Genomic DNA, 17605 nt, shown 5'->3' on the forward strand with positions numbered 1-17605 from the left:
ATTATCTTCCAGTATAAGCATTGGGAGGTGCATAATGGCAAGAAGGTTGATTAGAAAGCTTAATGTGGCAGCATTTGTGGGCACATAATATTGGAAACAACTTCAATGGTCATGTAAAGGGTCAAGTTGAGCAAGTTTTGGAAATCCTTCTAGGGGGATATCATGCACTCTTTCAAAAATGAGGCAGCACCATGGATAGATGACTTCTTCAAGATCTACTCTTTGAGCACAAATCAATTCTAGTTTCTAAAGAGTAATGTGTAGAGAAACTTATGCCAGCATTTGTTTAAGAATAAATGAAAGCATGTATTAATAGACACACACATATATAGATACACATGCTTCCATAAGCATGCACTGTGTATAGAAGGAGAATAGAGAGGTAGTAATATTGCTCTGAAGATTGGGGTTCAGGAGTGAGAGGAAGACCTAATTTTTGACTGACTAAAACAATTTTAGTCATATGACATTTTATCCACTTAGCCACATGAAAATGTAAAGAACAGCACACATAGAAATGAGAGCTATGGGTGAAGACGGAAGAGATTCTTCACCTTGGGAGAAATGGCAGATGAGCGGACCTTGACTGTGGCCATTGAGGGAAAAGAGATGAGGGTGGCAGTGCAAGCAGAGGGTGCTGTGTGATGAAAAGCCTGGGGCAAGAGTTGTTATGGAAGATGTGCCCTGAGTGTCTTGTGGGGCAAGCTGAGGGAGGGCTGCCTCCTGCCCTGGGATCCCACAGAGGCTGGGTGCTGGGAGCTCCTGGGGTGCTCACCTGGTATTCATTGTCCAACACGGAGATGCACAGCTCAAACGGTTTGCCATCCTCAAAGGGCACATTGTTGCATCTCATCTCACATTTCCAGGACCCACACTCACGGCTGTTCATGACCACAACATGGCCAAAGTACACTCGGAAGTGGAAGGCAATGTCTGACTTCTCACACGTCTCGGTGTGGAAATCCACCTGCAGCTGTGGGTCATTGCTGAGGGCAGAGCACACAGTGTGTTCGGCAGGTCCCTCCCTTTGTGGGCACACAAAGGACACACACACAAATCCCTTCCCTCTTTCCTTAGGGGGAGCGAAGTCTTGGTGCTCACACTGCGACCTCATCCCTGTGAGGCTGTTTCAGCTCTTCCTGTCCTGTGGGGTGAGATGCCCTGTCTTTCATCCCTGCATGGAAACTGAGCCATAATCACTGACTCGAGTCTGTGACTTGTTCATTCCCTGAAAATCCTATGCCCCTTGATTTAAAAAAAAAAAAAAAAAAAAAAAAAAGAGCCACATCTCCAACCACTGAGTTTTCTTCTTTCCTAGAGTCCAAGAGTGGCCCATCGTGCAGGAACTGCAGTTCCCATGCCTGGTGCAGGAGGTTCTCCAGGACCTGCATTTACATGGTGCCTCCATCCTGCCAACTAGACATTTCCACATCACTCACACATGAGGTGACCTCCTGAGCAAATGTTTTCCCTTCTCCTCCATCCCTCTGCCATGGACCATGGAGTACTCACCTAAAAGGGAGGATTGGTGTTCCTTTGATTGTCACGCAAGAACCAGTGGACAAGGACACAGGCCGTGTGTGTGGCACCTGCCAGGGGATTGAGAGTGGATGAGAGGGGCATGGGCAAGTGTGGCCTCCTCTCCTGTAGAAGATTCCCAGGGTGCAGAAGGTTCGAGATCAAAGGGCAGATTCTGAGCCTCACTTTTTCCATTCTAGCACAGTCAGGGCCCAATATTCCTGAAGAAACGGGGGATCCTAGTTAAGAGCAGAGCTTCGGGCTGGGCACGGTGGCGCATGCCTGTAATCCTAGCACTTTGGGAAGCCGAGGTGGGCAGATAACAAGGTCAGGAGTTCAAGACGAGTCTGACAAACACGGTGAAACCCTGTCTCTACTAAAAGTACAAAAATTAGTTGGGCGTGGTGGCGGACGCCTATAATCCCAGCTACTTGCAAGGCTGAGGCAGGAGAATCGCTTGAACCTGGGATGTGGAGATTGCAGTGAGCCGAGATCACACCACTGCACTCCAGACTGGCCAACAGAAAGAAAAAAAAAAAAAAAGGCAGAGTTTCAGAAACTGGGCTGCCTTGATTCTGCCTCTTATTAGCAGTGGGAAGTTAACTTTTTAAAAACTTTTTGTTTGTTTGTTTGTTTGTTGAGACAGGGTGTCATTTTACCCCCCAGGCTGGAGTGCAGTGGAGTGATCAGGGCTCACTGCAGCTTCAATTCCTCAGGCTCAAGGAATCTTCTCACTTCAGGCCCCTGAGTAGCTGGGGCTGCAGGTGCACACCACACACTCGGCTAATTTTTTACGTTTTTGGAGAGTTGGGGTTTCATGATGTTGTGCCTGCTGGTCTGGATCACCTAGGCTCAAGGGATCCTCCTGCCTCAGCCTCCCAAACTGCTGGATTACTTACACACCCACCCATATCCTGGAGGGTCATACACTTCCCATCTAAAGTCACATCATTTTTAGCAGAGTTCACTGTCATCAGACACCATCGCATGCTCCCGGAGGGTTACAATGGTCCAGCATCCACACCCCAGACCCCACAAGCATCTCAGATACCATAGCCCTGGGGTCCCTCCCCCCTCCCCCTCCCCACAATAGGCCCTTCCTGTGTCCAAGTGATCTCATTGTTCAATTCCTACCTATGAGTGAGAACATGAGGTGTTTTCTTTTCTGTTCTTGCAATAGTTTGCTGAGAATGATGGTTTCCAGCTGCATTCACGTCCCTACAAAGGACATGAACTCATCCTTTTTTATGGCTCTATAGTATTCCATGGTGTATATGTGCCACATTTTCTTAATCCAGTCTGTCACTGATGGACATTTGGGTTGATTCCAAGTCTTTGCTATTGTGAATAGTGCTGCAATAAATATACGTGTGTATGTGTCTTTATAGCAGCATGATTTGTAATCCTTTGAGTATACACCCAGTAATGGGATGGCTGGGACAAATGATATTTCTAGTTCTAGATCCTTGAGGAATCGCCACACTATTTTCCACAATGGTTGAACTAGTTTACAATCCCACCAACAGTGTAAAAGTGTTCCTATTTCTCCACATCCTCTCCAGCACCTGTTGTTTCCTGACTTTTTAATGACTGCCATTCTAACTGGTGTGAGATGGTATCTCATTGTGGTTTTGATTTGCATTTCTCTGATGGTGAGTGATGATGAGTATGTGTCTGTTGGCTGTATAAATGTTTTCTTTTGAAAAGTGTCTGTTCATATCCTTTGCCCACTTTTTCATGGGGTTTTTTTTTTCTTGTAAATTTGTTTTGAGTTATTTGTAGGTTGTGGATATTAGCCCTTTGTCAGATGAGTAGATTGCAAAAATTTTCTCCCATTCTGTAGGTTGCCTGTTCACTCTGATGGTAGTTTCTTTTGCTGTGCAGAAGCTCTTTAGTTTAATTAGATCCCATTTGTCAATTTTGGTTTTTGCTGTTGTTGCTTTTGGAGTTTTAGACATGAAGTCCTTGCCCATGCCTATGTCCTGAATGATATTACCTAGGTTTTCTTCTAGAGTGTTTATGATTTTAGGTCTAACATTTAAGTTTTTAATCCATCTTGAATTAATTTTCATTTAAGGAGCAAGGAAAGGATCTAGCTCCAGCTTTCTACTTATGGCTAGCCAATTTTCCCAGCACCATTTATTAAACAGGATATGCTTTCCCCATTTCTTGTTTTTGTCAGGTTTGTCAAAGATCAGATGGCTATAGATGTGTGGTATTATTTCTGAGGACTCTGTTCTGTTCCATTGGTCTATATCTCTGTTTTGGTACCAGTACCATGCTGTTTTGGTTACTGTAGCCTTGTAGTATAGTTTGAAGTCAGGTAGCGTGATGCCTCCAGCTTTGTTCTTTTGGCTTAGGATTGTCTTGGCAATGCGGGGTCTTTTTTGGTTCCATATGAACTTTAAAGCAGTTTTTTCCAATTCTGTGAAGAAATTCATTGGTAGCTTAATGGGGATGGCATTGAATCTATAAATTACTTTGGGCAGTATGGCCATTTTCACGATATTGATTCTTCCTATCCATGAGCATGGAATGTTCTTCATTTTGTTTGTGTCCTCTTTTATTTCACTGAGCAGTGGTTTGTAGTTCTCCTTGAATAGGTCCTTCACATCCCTTGTAAGTTGGATTCCTAGGTATTTTATTCTCTTTGAAGCCACTTTGAATGGGAGTTCATTCATGATTTGGCTCTCTGTTTATCTGTTACTGGTATATAAGAATGCTTGTGATTTTTGCACATTGATTTTGTATCCTGAGACTTTGCTGAAGTTTCTTATCAGCTTAAGGAGATTTTGGGCTGAGATGATGGGGTTTTCTAAATATACAATCATGTCATCTGCAAACAGGGACAATTTGACTTCTTCTTTTCCTAACTGAATACCCTTTATTTCTTTCTCTTGCTTGATTGCCCTAGCCAGAACTTCCAACACTATGTTGAATAGGAGTGGTGAGAGAGGGCATCCCTGTCTTGTGCCAGTTTTCAAAGGGAATGCTTCCAGTTTTTGCCCATTCAGTATGATATTGACTGTGGGTTTGTCATAAATAGTTCTTATTATTTTGAGATATGTTCCATCAATACCGAATTTATTGAGAATTTTTAGCATGAAGGGCTGTTGAATTTTGTCAAAGGCCTTTTCTGCATCTCTTGAGAAAATCATGTGGTTTTCGCCTTTGGTTCGGTTTATATGCTGGATTATGTATACTGATTTGCGTATGTTGAAGCAGCCTTGCATCCCAGGGATGAAGCTCACTTGATCATGGTGGATAAGCTTTTTGATGTGCTGCTGGATTCGGTTTGCCAGTATTTTATTGAGGATTTTTGCATCAATGTTGGTCAGGGATATTGGTCTAAAATTCTCTTTTTTTGTTGTGTCTCTGCCAGGCTTTAGTATCAGGATGACGTGGGCCTCCTAAAAAGAGTTAGGGAGGATTCCCTCTTTTTCTATTGATTGGAGTAGTTTCAGAAGGAATGGTACCACCTCCTCCTTGTACCTCTGGTAGAATTCGGCTATGAATCCATCTGGTCCTGAATTTTTTTTGGTTGGTAAGCCATTAATTATTGCCTCAATTTCAGAGCCTGCTATTGGTCTATTCAGGGATTCAACTTCTTCCTGGTTTAGTCTTGGGAGTGTGCATGTGTCCAGGAATTTATCCATTTCTCCTAGGTTTTCTAGTTTATTTGCGTAGAGGTGTTTATAGTATTCTCTGATGGTAGTTTGTATTTCTTTGGGATCAGTGGTGATATCCTCTTTATCATTTTTATTGCATCTATTTGATTCTGCTCTCTTTTCTTCTTTATTAGTCTTGCTAGCCATCTATCAATTTTGTTGATCTTTTCAAAAAACCAGTTCCTAGATTCATTGATTTTTTGAAGGGTTTTTCGTGTCTCTATCTCCTTCAGTTCTGCTCTGATTTTACTTATTTCTTGCCTTCAGCTAGCTTTTGAATGTGTTTGCTCTTACTTCTCTAGTTCTTTTAATTGTGATGTCTGGGTGTCAATTTTAGATCTTTCTAGCTTTATCTTGTGGGCATTTAGTGCTATAAATTTCCCTCTACACACTGCTTTAAATGTGTCCCAGAGATTCTGGTATGCTGTATCTTTGTTTTCATTGGTTTCAAAGAATATCTTTATTTCTGCCTTCATTTCATTATGTACCCAGTAGTCATTCAGGAGCAGGCTGTTCAGTTTCCATGTAGTTGGGTGGTTTTGGTTGAGTTTCTTAGTCCTGAGTTCTAGTTTGATTGCACCGTGGTCTGAGAGACAGTTTGTGATAATTTCTGTTGTTTTACATTTGCTGAGGAGTGCTTTACTTCCAACTATGTGGTCAGTTTTGGAATAAGTGCGATGTGGTGCTGTGAAGAATGTATATTCTGTTGATTTGGGGTGGAGAGTTCTGTAGATGTCTATTAGGTCTGCTTGGTGCAGAGTTGAGTTCAATTCCTGGATATCCTTGTTAACTTTCTGTGTTGTTGATCTGTCTAATGTTGACAGTGGGAGAACCACTGCTCTCTTCAAAGCTGTCAGACAGGGGCATTTACATCTGCAGAGGTTTCTGCTGCTTCTTGTTTAGCTATCCCCTGTTCCCATAGGTGGAGTCTACAGAGGCAGGCAGGCCTCCTTGAGCTGCAGTGGGCTCCACCCAGTTCGAGCTTCCCAGGGCTTTGTTTAACTACTTAAGCCTCAGCAAAGGTGGGCGCCCCTCCCCCAGCCTTGCTGCCGCGTTGCAGTTAGATCTCAGACTGCTGTGCTAGCAAGGAGGGAGGCTCCGTTGGCATGGGACCCCCGGGCCAGGCGTGGGATATAATCTCCTGGTGTGCCATTTGCTAAGACTCTTGGTAAAGCACAGTATTAGGGTGGGAGTGACCCGATTTTCCAGATGTTGTGTGTCTCAGTTTCCCTTGGCTAGGAAAAGGAAGTCCCTTCCCCCTTGCTCTTCCCAGGTGAGGCGATGCCTCACCCTGCTTCAGCTCTCACTGGTTGGGCTGCACCCATTGACCAGCACCGACTGTTCGACATGCCCCAGAGACATGAACCCGGTACCTCAGCTGAAAATGCAGAAATCACCCATTTTCTGTGTCACTCATGCTGGGAGCTGGAGACTGGAGATGTTCCTATTTGGCCATCTTGGCCATCCCCCCCACAATGTGTGCATTTTTCTAACTTGGATGATATTTTTAAAATGGAAATTCTCAATGCAAGACACTCAACCATGGAAAATAAAAATTCTCTCTTTCTCTTTCAGAGATTCTGGGGCACCAAAGACCTTGATCCTCAACAGGACCTGGGGAGAGAGGTAGAGAGAGTCTCTGTGTCATCCTGACCCTATCCAGGCCCCTTGCCTTTGCCAGGTGAGGGCCACTCACACTCCATCTCTCACACACCTGGGCTCCATCTACACTCTCTCATTTTTCTCTGGGTGTCCATGTGCAATAAAATCTCAGATACTCACATTCTGGGAGAAAAGTGAGATTCCTAAGTCTCGTCCTTGATTTGTGTGCTACTTAGCTCAAAACCTGCATGAAGACAGGGACAGGTGCAGGTGATCAGACTTCTGCTACAATGCTGTCTTCACTTGGGGCGGAGCACTCAGGACCCCTCCTCAAGTTCTCTTTGTTATAACAGAAAACATCCTTAAAATCTATATTAGGAATTTAAAGAAGAAATGAATTCAAATCCCTCTCCCTCCCTCCTCTCTTTCTGTTTTACTCTTTAGTTTTATTGACTGTGAATTTAAACTATTTTTTAAAACTTGATCCAAGTTAACAAAAAAATGTATATTATGATGAATTCATGATTAAACTAGTACTTATGTAGCCACCACAATTATAGTTGTGGCCTGTTGCTAACACCCATTGACTCCTGTGTTCCTTCCCTACCATGTGACCTTCTTGCACCTACTGGCAACCATGCTTCTGCCCTTCTTTTTGGCTTTGCTTTAGTTTTATCACTTTGTTGAATTTTGCCTGTAGATGTTTATCTTGGATTTTTTTTCCTTGCATCATGCATCTTTTCTAAAACATTTCTGTTTTTAGGATTCATCTATGTTGCCATGTAGAGCTGTAGATCCTTCCTTTTCACTGGTCTCCACTCTGGAGTTTTATAAATTGGCCAACACATATTCAGCAGTTTTATTCTTGGTAGATATTGGGCGACTTCTAGCTTGAGGCTATTGAAACATTGTCTTCTACGCAAAATTCTCCTGATCTCATGCTGATAATTTCTTATTTCAAGGAGAGTGGCCAGAAAGTCGATTGAATCCCTGAAATGTCAAGCAGGTGTCTGCCTTTCTGCTTGGTGAATAGAAATAAATTGTCCAAAATAAACACAGAGACCTACTGGGAAGACAGGGATCAAGACACTCTGAGGATTAAAGTCTTTAGAGCATTTCAGATGGAGGGGGCTGGCCCAGAATTCTCTCCAAAGGAGACACTCCAGAGAGAACATTTACTCTTGGTTAGCCTGGGGCATTAGAAGGGGTCTTCTGAGATCAATGGTTAGGATTTACTGGGTGAGGGGAGGCAGTGGGGGCACTGCAGGGAGTGGCAATGGAAGTGTCCTAACCTTGTGTCTGTGGTGGAGATGAATGAGGCCTACAGAAGAGACTATCAGTGAGAGCCGTCATTGTGTGCCCTGATCAAAGAGTTTGCCTTCTATCCACCTATGACCAAGATTTACACTCTGGAAAGTAGTATCTCCCCTTTTTACTGTTTGAGCCTACAGCTCCTTTTCTGTCAAGTGTCTTTTTCCTTTCTCAGTCTGCAAAGAGGAAGTGAGAAGGGCATGATCACCCATGAGTACTCTTTAAATGAACAAATCCAATTTCTGCATCTGTGCTCTACCTTTCGAAAAATGGTGTTGCATACCGTTGTTCCTGAACTGAAGGGACAAGCCCATGAGTTTCTTTCTCTGGTGATTTTCTTCTTGGCATTTTTCCAAGTTAATTGGAAGGACATATGAGATATGGGGTTTAGGCAGAGTAATGGGAGCCCCCAACGGTTCCTGCTCCCCTGTTTTCAGTGTAAAGAGTGGGCTTCCTACTCAGTTCTGCTCAGCTCAGATATAGCTCTACCCACCCTGTCATGGCTCAGTTATTCAAGCCTCCAATTCCATTGCTACACCTCAGTGACTCATCTGAAATTGTGTAGGGTTGGTTCAGAGAGTCTGACATATAGTCGATGCTATAGAAGGATGTAGTTGCTAATGTCTTCTCAGACATTTCACTGGCCTTGTCACTTACTTTTTGTGTCTCAGGAAGATTTATCCTCTTTGACTCATTCACACCACCCATAAAATCCCCCAAGCCCTCTTGATGATGACCACTTTATCTTTCTCCCCATGAAAGCAAGAACCAAATTCTGTGAAGTTGGATTAAGTTTTAATGAGCAAAAGTAAGGATTGAAGTGAGAAAAGATCACGCCGTTAGCTGGCTTTGGGAATCCCATGCTCACGTAGATCAGAGATGCCTTGACAACATGAAGTCTGGTTATCTCTTTCAATTGCTGACATTAAATTTGGTCAGAGAGATATCTCTCCACACTTGCACCATCTTCACAGAACTGACCGGGATTCGATGGTTAAAGTTGTAATAGGCTTGGCCATTGACCATTACCTACAGAAGGGAAAAATACATCAGAAAGACAGTATTCCACCAAACAAGCTTTCAGCCTGCTCTCTATGGTGTCGTAGTACCTGAAACATCCAACCAGAAAATGCCTCATTATATAATTGGACCTGGAGAACACATTTCTTTTTTGCAGACTACCTTTGGTAACGATTTGAGACAGCTGTTCTCTGTATTTTCAATGTTTCCTCTCATTTCTCCAGTGAGGCTCTATCACTCCGTGTCACATGGGCCATAGTTGCTCAGCCTCCCTGCTATGCTGGAAGATCTCCAAGGCCAGGGACTTGTTTCCTAAACTTGAATCCCTGCATCTTGCACAGGGCCAGCCACGGGGTCAGTGCTCAGCAATGTTCGCTGAATGCATACATTTCAGTTACACAAACTATGACTGTTGCTTACTGCTGATGACCCAGTTTCTCTCTGGAATTGCTCAGATCCAAGCTGGTGGTGGCAAGGAAGGAAACTCAAGTGTTCTCAGAGAGGTGGGACTGGATTAATGTGATAAAACATAGGATATTATCTTTAACAGCTTATAAACATAGAATAACACCTCTGACTTTAATGTGAATAAAATGTGAATCTTTTGGCCTACCCATTTGAAATGTCAGAAAGTTTGATCACGTTTTTTATTACTGAGGCTACACAGGGAGTCATATTTTGGGTTTCATTCTCAAATTTAAAACCCATGCATCTTTGAACCAGTTATTCCATTTCTTTATAATCATGTTCCAATATAAATAGGGAAAAGTTGGCAATGACAAAAGGGTTGATTAGAAAGCTTAATACAGTAACATCTGTGAGAGCAAAACATTGGAAACCAACTCTTGTAAAGGGTCAAGAGCAGCAAGCTGGGAAAATCCTTCTGGGGGATACTATATAATCCTTATAAAATGAGGCAGCACCACGGATAGATTATTTCCCCAATATGTATTCTTTGGGTACAATTCAACTGTCATTCCTAAAGTATAATGTGTAGAGACACTTATACCAGCATTTGTTTAAAAAGAAATGAAAGCATATATATGGGCGTACGTATATGCTTTTCTAAGGGTAGACTATCTGTGGAAGAAGAGTAGAGAAGCTAGTAATATTGTCCTGAGGATTGGGATTGAGGAGTGAGAAGAAGCCTTCATATTGGACTGACTAAAACAATTTTATTCATATGTATATCTTATCCATTTAGCTACATGAAAATTTAAATAACATCATAAATGGAAATGAGAGCTATGGGAAACGTAGAGGATATTCTTCATTTTTGGAAAAATGGCAAGTGAACCAACATTGACCCTGATCAGGAATGGGAAAAAAGCTGAGGATGGCAGTGCAAGCAGAGGTGATGGCAGTGCAAGCAACAACACTTGTTGAATGAGAGAGAGAAATGAGAAAAGTAAAGGGAACCCCTGTGTGTGTGATGAAAAGCCTGGGACAAGGGGAATTATGGGTGATTAAAAAGCCTGGGACGGGGGAGTTATGGGTGATGAAAAGCCTGGGACAGGGGGAGTTGTGGGTGATGAAAAGCCTGGAACAAGGGGAATTATGGGTGATGAAAAGCCTGGGACAGGGGGAGTTATGGGTGATGAAAAGTCTGGGACAAGGGGAATTATGGGTGATTAAAAAGCCTGGGACAAGGGGAGTTGTGGGTGATGAAAAGCCTGGAACAAGGGGAATTATGGGTGATGAAAAGCCTGGGACAGGGGGAGTTATGGGTGATCAAAAGCCTGGGACAGGGGGAGTTATGGGTGATGAAAAGCCTGGGACAAGGGGAATTATGGGTGATTAAAAAGCCTGGGACAAGGGGAGTTGTGGGTGATGAAAAGCCCGGGACAGGGGGAGTTATAGAGCAGAGGGAGTTATCTGGAGCTACAGCATGAAGAGCTGTCTCCTGCTCTGAAAGCCCATGGAAGCCAGATGCAGGAAGCTCCAGGGGTGCTCACCTGGTACTTATCTTCCAGGACCAAGATTCTCAGTTCAAATTCTTGTCCATCCTGAAAGGGCATATTCTTGGATTCCACCTCCTCCTTCCAGGTCCTATACTCACGGCTGTTCATGACCACACGATTGCCAAAGTACACTTGGAAATGGAAGGCAATGTCTGAGTCCTCCTTCATCTCGGTGTGGAAATCCACCTGCAGATGTGGTTCGTTGCTGGGGGCAGAGCACACAGTGTTGGGCAGGTCCCTTTCTTGTGGGACACACACAAGACACACACACAAGTCTCTTTGCCCCTTCCATAGTGGAGCAAAGACTTGTTGGTATTCTAGGCCTTGTCACTGTGGCGCTGCTTCAGCTCCTTGTGTTCTCCATGCGTGGAAAGAGATGCTCCATGCCTCATCCACAGATGGAAACTGAGCCATAGTCACTGACTTGGTCATATGAAGTGTCCATTTTCTGACAATTCTATGCACTTTAATAGATATAGTACCACAGCCCCAAACCTTGAGTGTCCTTTTCTCCTAGACCCATGACTAGCCCCCGTGCAGCCGCTGTACATCCTTCCTCCTTCCACCTCCCATCCCTGCACCAGGGAGTACTCACAAGAAACAGACAAACGGTCTCCCTTTGATTGTCACAGTAGATCCAGTAGACAAGGACACAGACTCTGTGTGTGGCACCTGCCAGGGAATTGAGAGTGGGTGAGAGGGGCAGGGCCAGGTGCGGCCTCCCCCCAGTAACAGATTCCCGTGGTGCAGCCAGTTAGAGATCAAATGGTAGACTCAGGCCTCCCTGCTCCCACCCTACCTCAGTCAGGATCCCATATTTTTGAAGACAACGGGGCCCATAATTAGGAGCAGAGCTTCAGAAACTGGGCTGCCTCAGTTAGATCCTTTATTGTGCTGAATACTGGCGGTGAGATGTTAAGATATTTTGAACCTTTTTTTTTTAGACAAAGTCTCATCGTATCACCCAGACTGTAGTGCACTAGCACAATCACAGCCCACTGCAACCTCAGCCTCCCAGACTCAAGCCATCCTCTCACCTCAGCTCCTTGAGTAGCTGAGACTACCGCTCCACACCCAGCTAATTTTATATGTATTTGGAGCATTGGGGTTTCACGATGTTTCCCAGGTTGGTCTGGAGTGTGTAGGCACAAGGGATCATTCTGTCTCAGCCTCCCAAACTGCTGGATTACAGGGGCGAGCCACTTTGCCAACCAACAATGGGACCTTAGATCTATTGCTTAAACTCTCCCTGCCTCAGTTTCCCCAATACATAGATGATAATCCTAAATACCTTCTTTGTATCATGTTTTCGTAATACAGTAGTTAGGGTATGTAAACCCTTTAGCCTAATCCCTGGCATGTATAGGACCTGTTGGGGGTCCTCTAACAAACAAGGAGGATCCTTGTGGAACACAGACCTGTGATCATCTTCAACTCTGAAACTGTGAAAGCAAGATGTGAGGATGTAACAGTAGAGAGATTCACGCCAGCAAGAAACAACACTTGTTGAAAGAGAAGGAAATGAACAGGAGAGAACAGGAAACCCCCGTGTGTGGGAGGCACATGAATCACAATCATCAAGGGCAATGGACGTCCTTCCCAGAAGGGGCACACATTGCTGCGAGCACCACCGCAGTACTTGCACAAATGAAGATTGTGAGTCAGGGAAGTTATTGGATAGAATCTATAAGTGGATGGTATTTTTCCTTTTTGAAACAGGGTCTCACACTGTCACCCAGGCTGGAATGCATTGGCACCATCAAAACTCACTGCAGGCTGGGCGCGGTGGCTCACGCCTGTAATCTCAGCACTTTGGGAGGCCGAGGTGGGCGCATCACTTGAGGTCAGGAGTTCAAGACCAGCCTGGCCAATATGGGAAACCCCGTCTCTACTGAAAATACAAAAATTAGCCAGGAGTGGTGGCACATGCCTGTAATCCCAGCTACTCGGGAACCTGAGGTAGGAGAATCACTTGAACCTGGGAGGTGGAGGTTGCAGTGAGCCGAGATTGTACCACTGTGCTCCAGACTGGGAAACAGAGTGAGACTCTGTCTCAAAAAAAAAAAAAAAAAAAAAAAAAAAAAAAAAAAAAAAATTACAGCATGCTTAAAGGCCTAGGCTTCAGTGATCCTCTTGCATCTGCCCCCAAGTAGCTGGAACTACAGGCATGCAGCACCACATTTAATACATTTTTAAATTTTTGGAAAGATGAAACCTTGCTATGTCTCCCCGGCTGGTCTACTAGTCCTGGCCTGACATGGTCCTTTCAATGCAGCCACCCAAAGTGCTGGGATTACAGGCCTCAGCAAACATCTTGATGAACATCCACTGTAAGTTCTGCCTGAACAGAGGCTAAACTTCTACCTTCCTGGTTTTGGATGATTCAGTCTCTTAAATCAAGTCCCTCAATGTCCTTCTCTAGTGAATCAGAATCTGTTCACCATCCTGGCGCTCAATGGGAAGGACAGGCTAGGGTGGGAGACAGGGAGAGACCCAAGGCTGGAGGCAGGAGCAGGGGGTCACCATGTGCAGATTCCACCTAAGGAACCATCAGCCCCACAGTCTGTGTTTCTCACCCCACTCTGCTTGGGAAAAGGCAGCTGAGGATTCATGCACTCTGCTCTCATAAATGCTCAGAAATAAATCCTCAGTAACTCAAGGTCCTCAAGATCCCACCAGTTCTGCCACCGGAATCCACGTTGACGCACAAGGGAAGTTGCACACCTGCTTAGTCAGAGGTACTGCTACGTGGGGAGGAAACTTTACATGCACAGAAGGCCACATGCATGTTCCCAGTTCAACACCCAGTCACATCCCAGCACACACACAGTCACACAGAGCCACACCACTGAGTCACACACACCTGCTCACTGTGCATATAAAGATGCTCACACACTGGTCCGGCTGTGCTCACACACACATCACAGTCATAAAGACAAAGCACAGTCATCTGATTACGATCACTTACACACCCACCCATATCCTGGAGGGTCATACACTTCCCATCTAAAGTCACATCATTTTTAGCAGAGTTCACTGTCATCAGACACCATCGCATGCTCCCGGAGGGTTACAATGGTCCAGCATCCACACCCCAGACCCCACAGGCATCTCAGATACCATAGCCCTGGGGTCTCTCTTCCACACACCCACAACTCTCAGTAAAGCATTCATAGTAGAAATGTTCATATTTTCATCCCATAAAATCTCCCTCTTCCCTTTTCTGTGTGACCTGAAAGTATTGAAGGCTGTGCCTTTTTAACTCACGGATAGCAGTGACATTGTTGTCTCTCCCTGGGTGGCTCTTCTGAACTGTGTCCAGGCTTCTGTGTGAATCTCTTGGAGTTGCAGCATTTAAATGGTCTCTGTCAGCCCTGCCCTCTGGCTTCATTCCAGATTCCAAGACCCTCTCAGAAAGGTTTCCCTATAGGGTAAGGGATGGGGTGTTAGATAGAAACTTTGTCACAGTCACACCTGTTTGCAGTCCTGTGTCATTGATGCAGCACACATGATCATGAGGGAGGCAGCAGGGGTAGAAAGGGGTCACCAGGAAAATGCACAGATAAGGAGGATGGCGTGAGGGTGTAGGGTTTCAAGTCCAGCCTCCATGCCTCACATGAAGCCTTTTTTCCACCGTGCAGAATCGACCTGAGATGTTTGCATTTTCCTGACTTGTGCAATAGGAAACAGGCTGGGCTTCTGGGGAAAGGCGTTGGCCATAGAATGTAATCTTCTGTTTTCTGTGCCAAATTTTCTGGGAGAGCACTGACCTTGATCCTCAGCAGGACCTGGGGGGAGAAGTGGGTAGAGTCCTTGTGTTCTCCTGAGCCCAACTCAGGCCCCTTGGCTCTGGTGAGTGAGGACTGCTCTCCTGTTTCACACACCTAAGCTTCAGCCACACCCTGTCCTCTCTCTGTGGGAGTCTATGTGCATGGAAATCTCAGATTCCCTGCTTCTCCTGCAGATTCTGAGAGAAAGATGAGATTCCTATCTTCCTGTTCCTTCCCCACCATGTGACCTTCGTGCCCCCACAGAGAACCCTGCTCCTGCCTTTCCTATTTGCTTTTCTCTCAGTTTCACCACTTTGTTGGATGTTGCTTGTAGATGGTTTTCTTGGAAGACTTCTTCTGGGTGGTGCATCTTTAGTTCACATTTGTGTTTTTAGGATTCATCTATACTGCCGTGTGCAGCTGTAGTTCCTTCATTTTCACTGCTGTACACTCTGAACTTTTATAAATAGATCAACACATATACACCAGTTTTACTCCTGATGGACATTGGGAGGGTCCCAGCTTGGGGCAATCGTAAACATTGCTTTCTACACAAAATTACCCAGTCTCCCCGTGCTGATCATTTTTTCTTTTCATGGAAAATCCCAAGACGTATCATGGACTTCCTGAAATTTAAAGCAAATCACTCCCTTTCTCACGGTGAATACAAGTAATCGTTCATAAGGCAAACAGAGACTTACTGAGAAGGCAAGAACCACGACCCACTGAGGATTAGAATCTTTAGAGCACCTCCGACAGATGGAGCTGACTCAGAGTCCACCCAAAAGCAAACACTCCGGGAGAAAAGTCAATCTTAGGAGTGGACCGGTGTGTCAGGAGGGTTCATCTGAGATCAAGGTCCAGGCTCTGACATGGGGATAGGCTATGGTGTTGGGCACTGCAGGGGATGGCAATGGAGGTGTCGTAACTCCATCTCTGTAGTGGGGAGAAGAATGAGACTTGCAAGGAAGACCATCAGAGGGAGCTGATAGTGTGTATCCTCATCAGTGCCCTGATCACCTTCCATCCATCTCCAACAAGGGTTCACACTCAGCAACGCAATGACTGCCCTGGACACTATTGGAGCCTGCAGCTTCTCCTCTGTGAAATGGCTTTTTTCCTTTCTCAGTCTGCAGGGAGGATGGGAGCAGGGCGTGGTCATCCATGAGCACTCTTTTTTTTTTTTTATTGGTAACAGGCTTAATTCACTTTATTTTTCTTGTATAAAAACCCTATGTTGTAGCCACAGCTGGAGCCTGGGCCCGCTGCACGGAGACTCTGGTGCGGGTCTTGACGAGGTGGTCAGTGAATTCCTGATAGGGAGACTTGGTAAACACAGTCTCCTTCCAGAGGTCAGGGGTCAGGTAGCTGTAGGTCTTAGAGATGGCATCAAAGGTGGCCTTGGCAAAGTTGCCCAGGGTGGCAGTGCAGCCCCGGGCTGAGGTGTAGCAGTCATCAATACCAGCCATCATGAGCAGCTTCTTGGGCACAGCCGCTGAGATGATGCCAGTGCCCCTGGGTGCAGGGATGAGGTGCACCAGCACAGAGCCGCAGTGGCCTGTCACCTTGCAAGAGAGGGTGTGGGGCTTGCCGATCTTGTTCCCTCAGTAGCCTCTGCACACAGGGACAATGGAGAGCTTGGCTAGGATGATGGCCCCACGGATGGCGGTGGCCACCTCCTTGGAGCACTTAACACCCAGGCCGACGTGGCCATTGTAGTCCCCGATAGCAACAAACGCCTTGAACCTGGTGCGCTGGCCAGCACGGGTCTGCTTCTGCACCGGCATGATCTTCAAAACCTCGTCTTTGACAGAGGCCCCCAAGAAAAAGTCAATGATCTCAGATTCCTTAATGGGCAGAGAGAAGAGGTAGATCCCCTCCAGGGACTTGATCTTCATGTCCTTGACCAAGCGGCCCAGCTTGGTGACAGGCATCCACTCCTTATCCTCGGCCTCGCCTCCGCGAGCTCCGCGGCCTCGGCCCCGGCCCAGTCCACGGCCGCGACCCCGGCCCCGGATGCCACTGCCGAAGCCTCCACGGAAGCCACCGCGGTTCCCCATCCCAGAGCCACCAGGGCCTCCGGGTCCCCCCGCTGCACGGGCGTCATTCGCCATTTGGTGTTTTCTCGGAGAAGAAGCCATGAGCACTCTTGACATGAACGAGTTAGCTTTTTCTAAGTCTGGGTCTCAACCTTTCCTGAAACAAAATTGTTTATCCCCCATGCCTAACCTGAGAAAGAGAGACAGCGTAGAGGTTTTTGCTTTTGTTTTTCCTGGTTGAGTGAAGGGACCTGTGAGTTTTGGAGTCCAGGTAAGTGAAAGGGAGACCCCAGGAGTGCCCCCCACTCTGTTTTCAGTGTAGAATGTGGCTCCCCCTCAGTCCTACTCAGCTCAGACACATCCCCTCACACCCCGCGACTCAGTTATTCACATTCCAAATCCCCTCTCTCAGTCCAGAAGCCTACAGGCACTCCCTTACCCTTCTCTTTCTATTACAACCTTTCTGACCCCTATGGGAAAGTCCTATGGCTCTATCTGAATAAAACAGCCATGAATTGAAAAATTCTTATTTCATGCCAGTTCACCTAGGACAGGCAGTTGTGTATCTACTCTGAGTGTCTTGCTGTTTTCTTAATGAACAAATGTCTTTTCTGTAATTTCTTTCTGTAACACTGATGTGGTAGAAACAGAATTTGTAAGATTCCAGCAGTGGGTTGTGAAATCATTTATGTCCTCACCATGAATTTCTTGGGAAA

General features: G+C 45.6%; 1 protein-coding gene and 1 pseudogene across 4 annotated transcripts in view; both read right to left on the bottom strand.

Moving 5' to 3' along the window:
• The window catches only part of LOC135968320 (galectin-10-like), a 125439-nt gene that overhangs the window by 1000 nt on the left and 106834 nt on the right, over nucleotides 1-17605 (bottom strand). Inside the window, exons 1-4 of one of the 4 annotated variants that reach the window (XM_065534333.2) lie at nucleotides 14348-14412; nucleotides 11676-11752; nucleotides 11075-11285; nucleotides 8878-9128 (exon numbers count right to left, since the gene is read on the bottom strand). In XM_065534333.2, the coding sequence (XP_065390405.1) occupies nucleotides 9012-9128; nucleotides 11075-11285; nucleotides 11676-11752; nucleotides 14348-14362 (420 nt within the window). In that variant the 5' untranslated portion in view covers nucleotides 14363-14412 and the 3' untranslated portion in view covers nucleotides 8878-9011. Of the gene's footprint in view, nucleotides 1-775; nucleotides 987-1512; nucleotides 1590-8877; nucleotides 9129-11074; nucleotides 11286-11675; nucleotides 11753-14347; nucleotides 14413-14554; nucleotides 14617-17605 lie in introns of those variants that run through there. The other 3 variants (XM_065534334.2, XM_074023498.1, XM_074023500.1) reach the window with 3 other exon arrangements.
• Nucleotides 16025-16964, bottom strand: LOC135968317 (small ribosomal subunit protein uS5 pseudogene; annotated as a pseudogene).

The sequence above is a fragment of the Macaca fascicularis genome, chromosome 19 (assembly GCF_037993035.2).
Source record: "Macaca fascicularis isolate 582-1 chromosome 19, T2T-MFA8v1.1".
NCBI classification, from domain to species: Eukaryota; Metazoa; Chordata; class Mammalia; order Primates; family Cercopithecidae; genus Macaca; species Macaca fascicularis.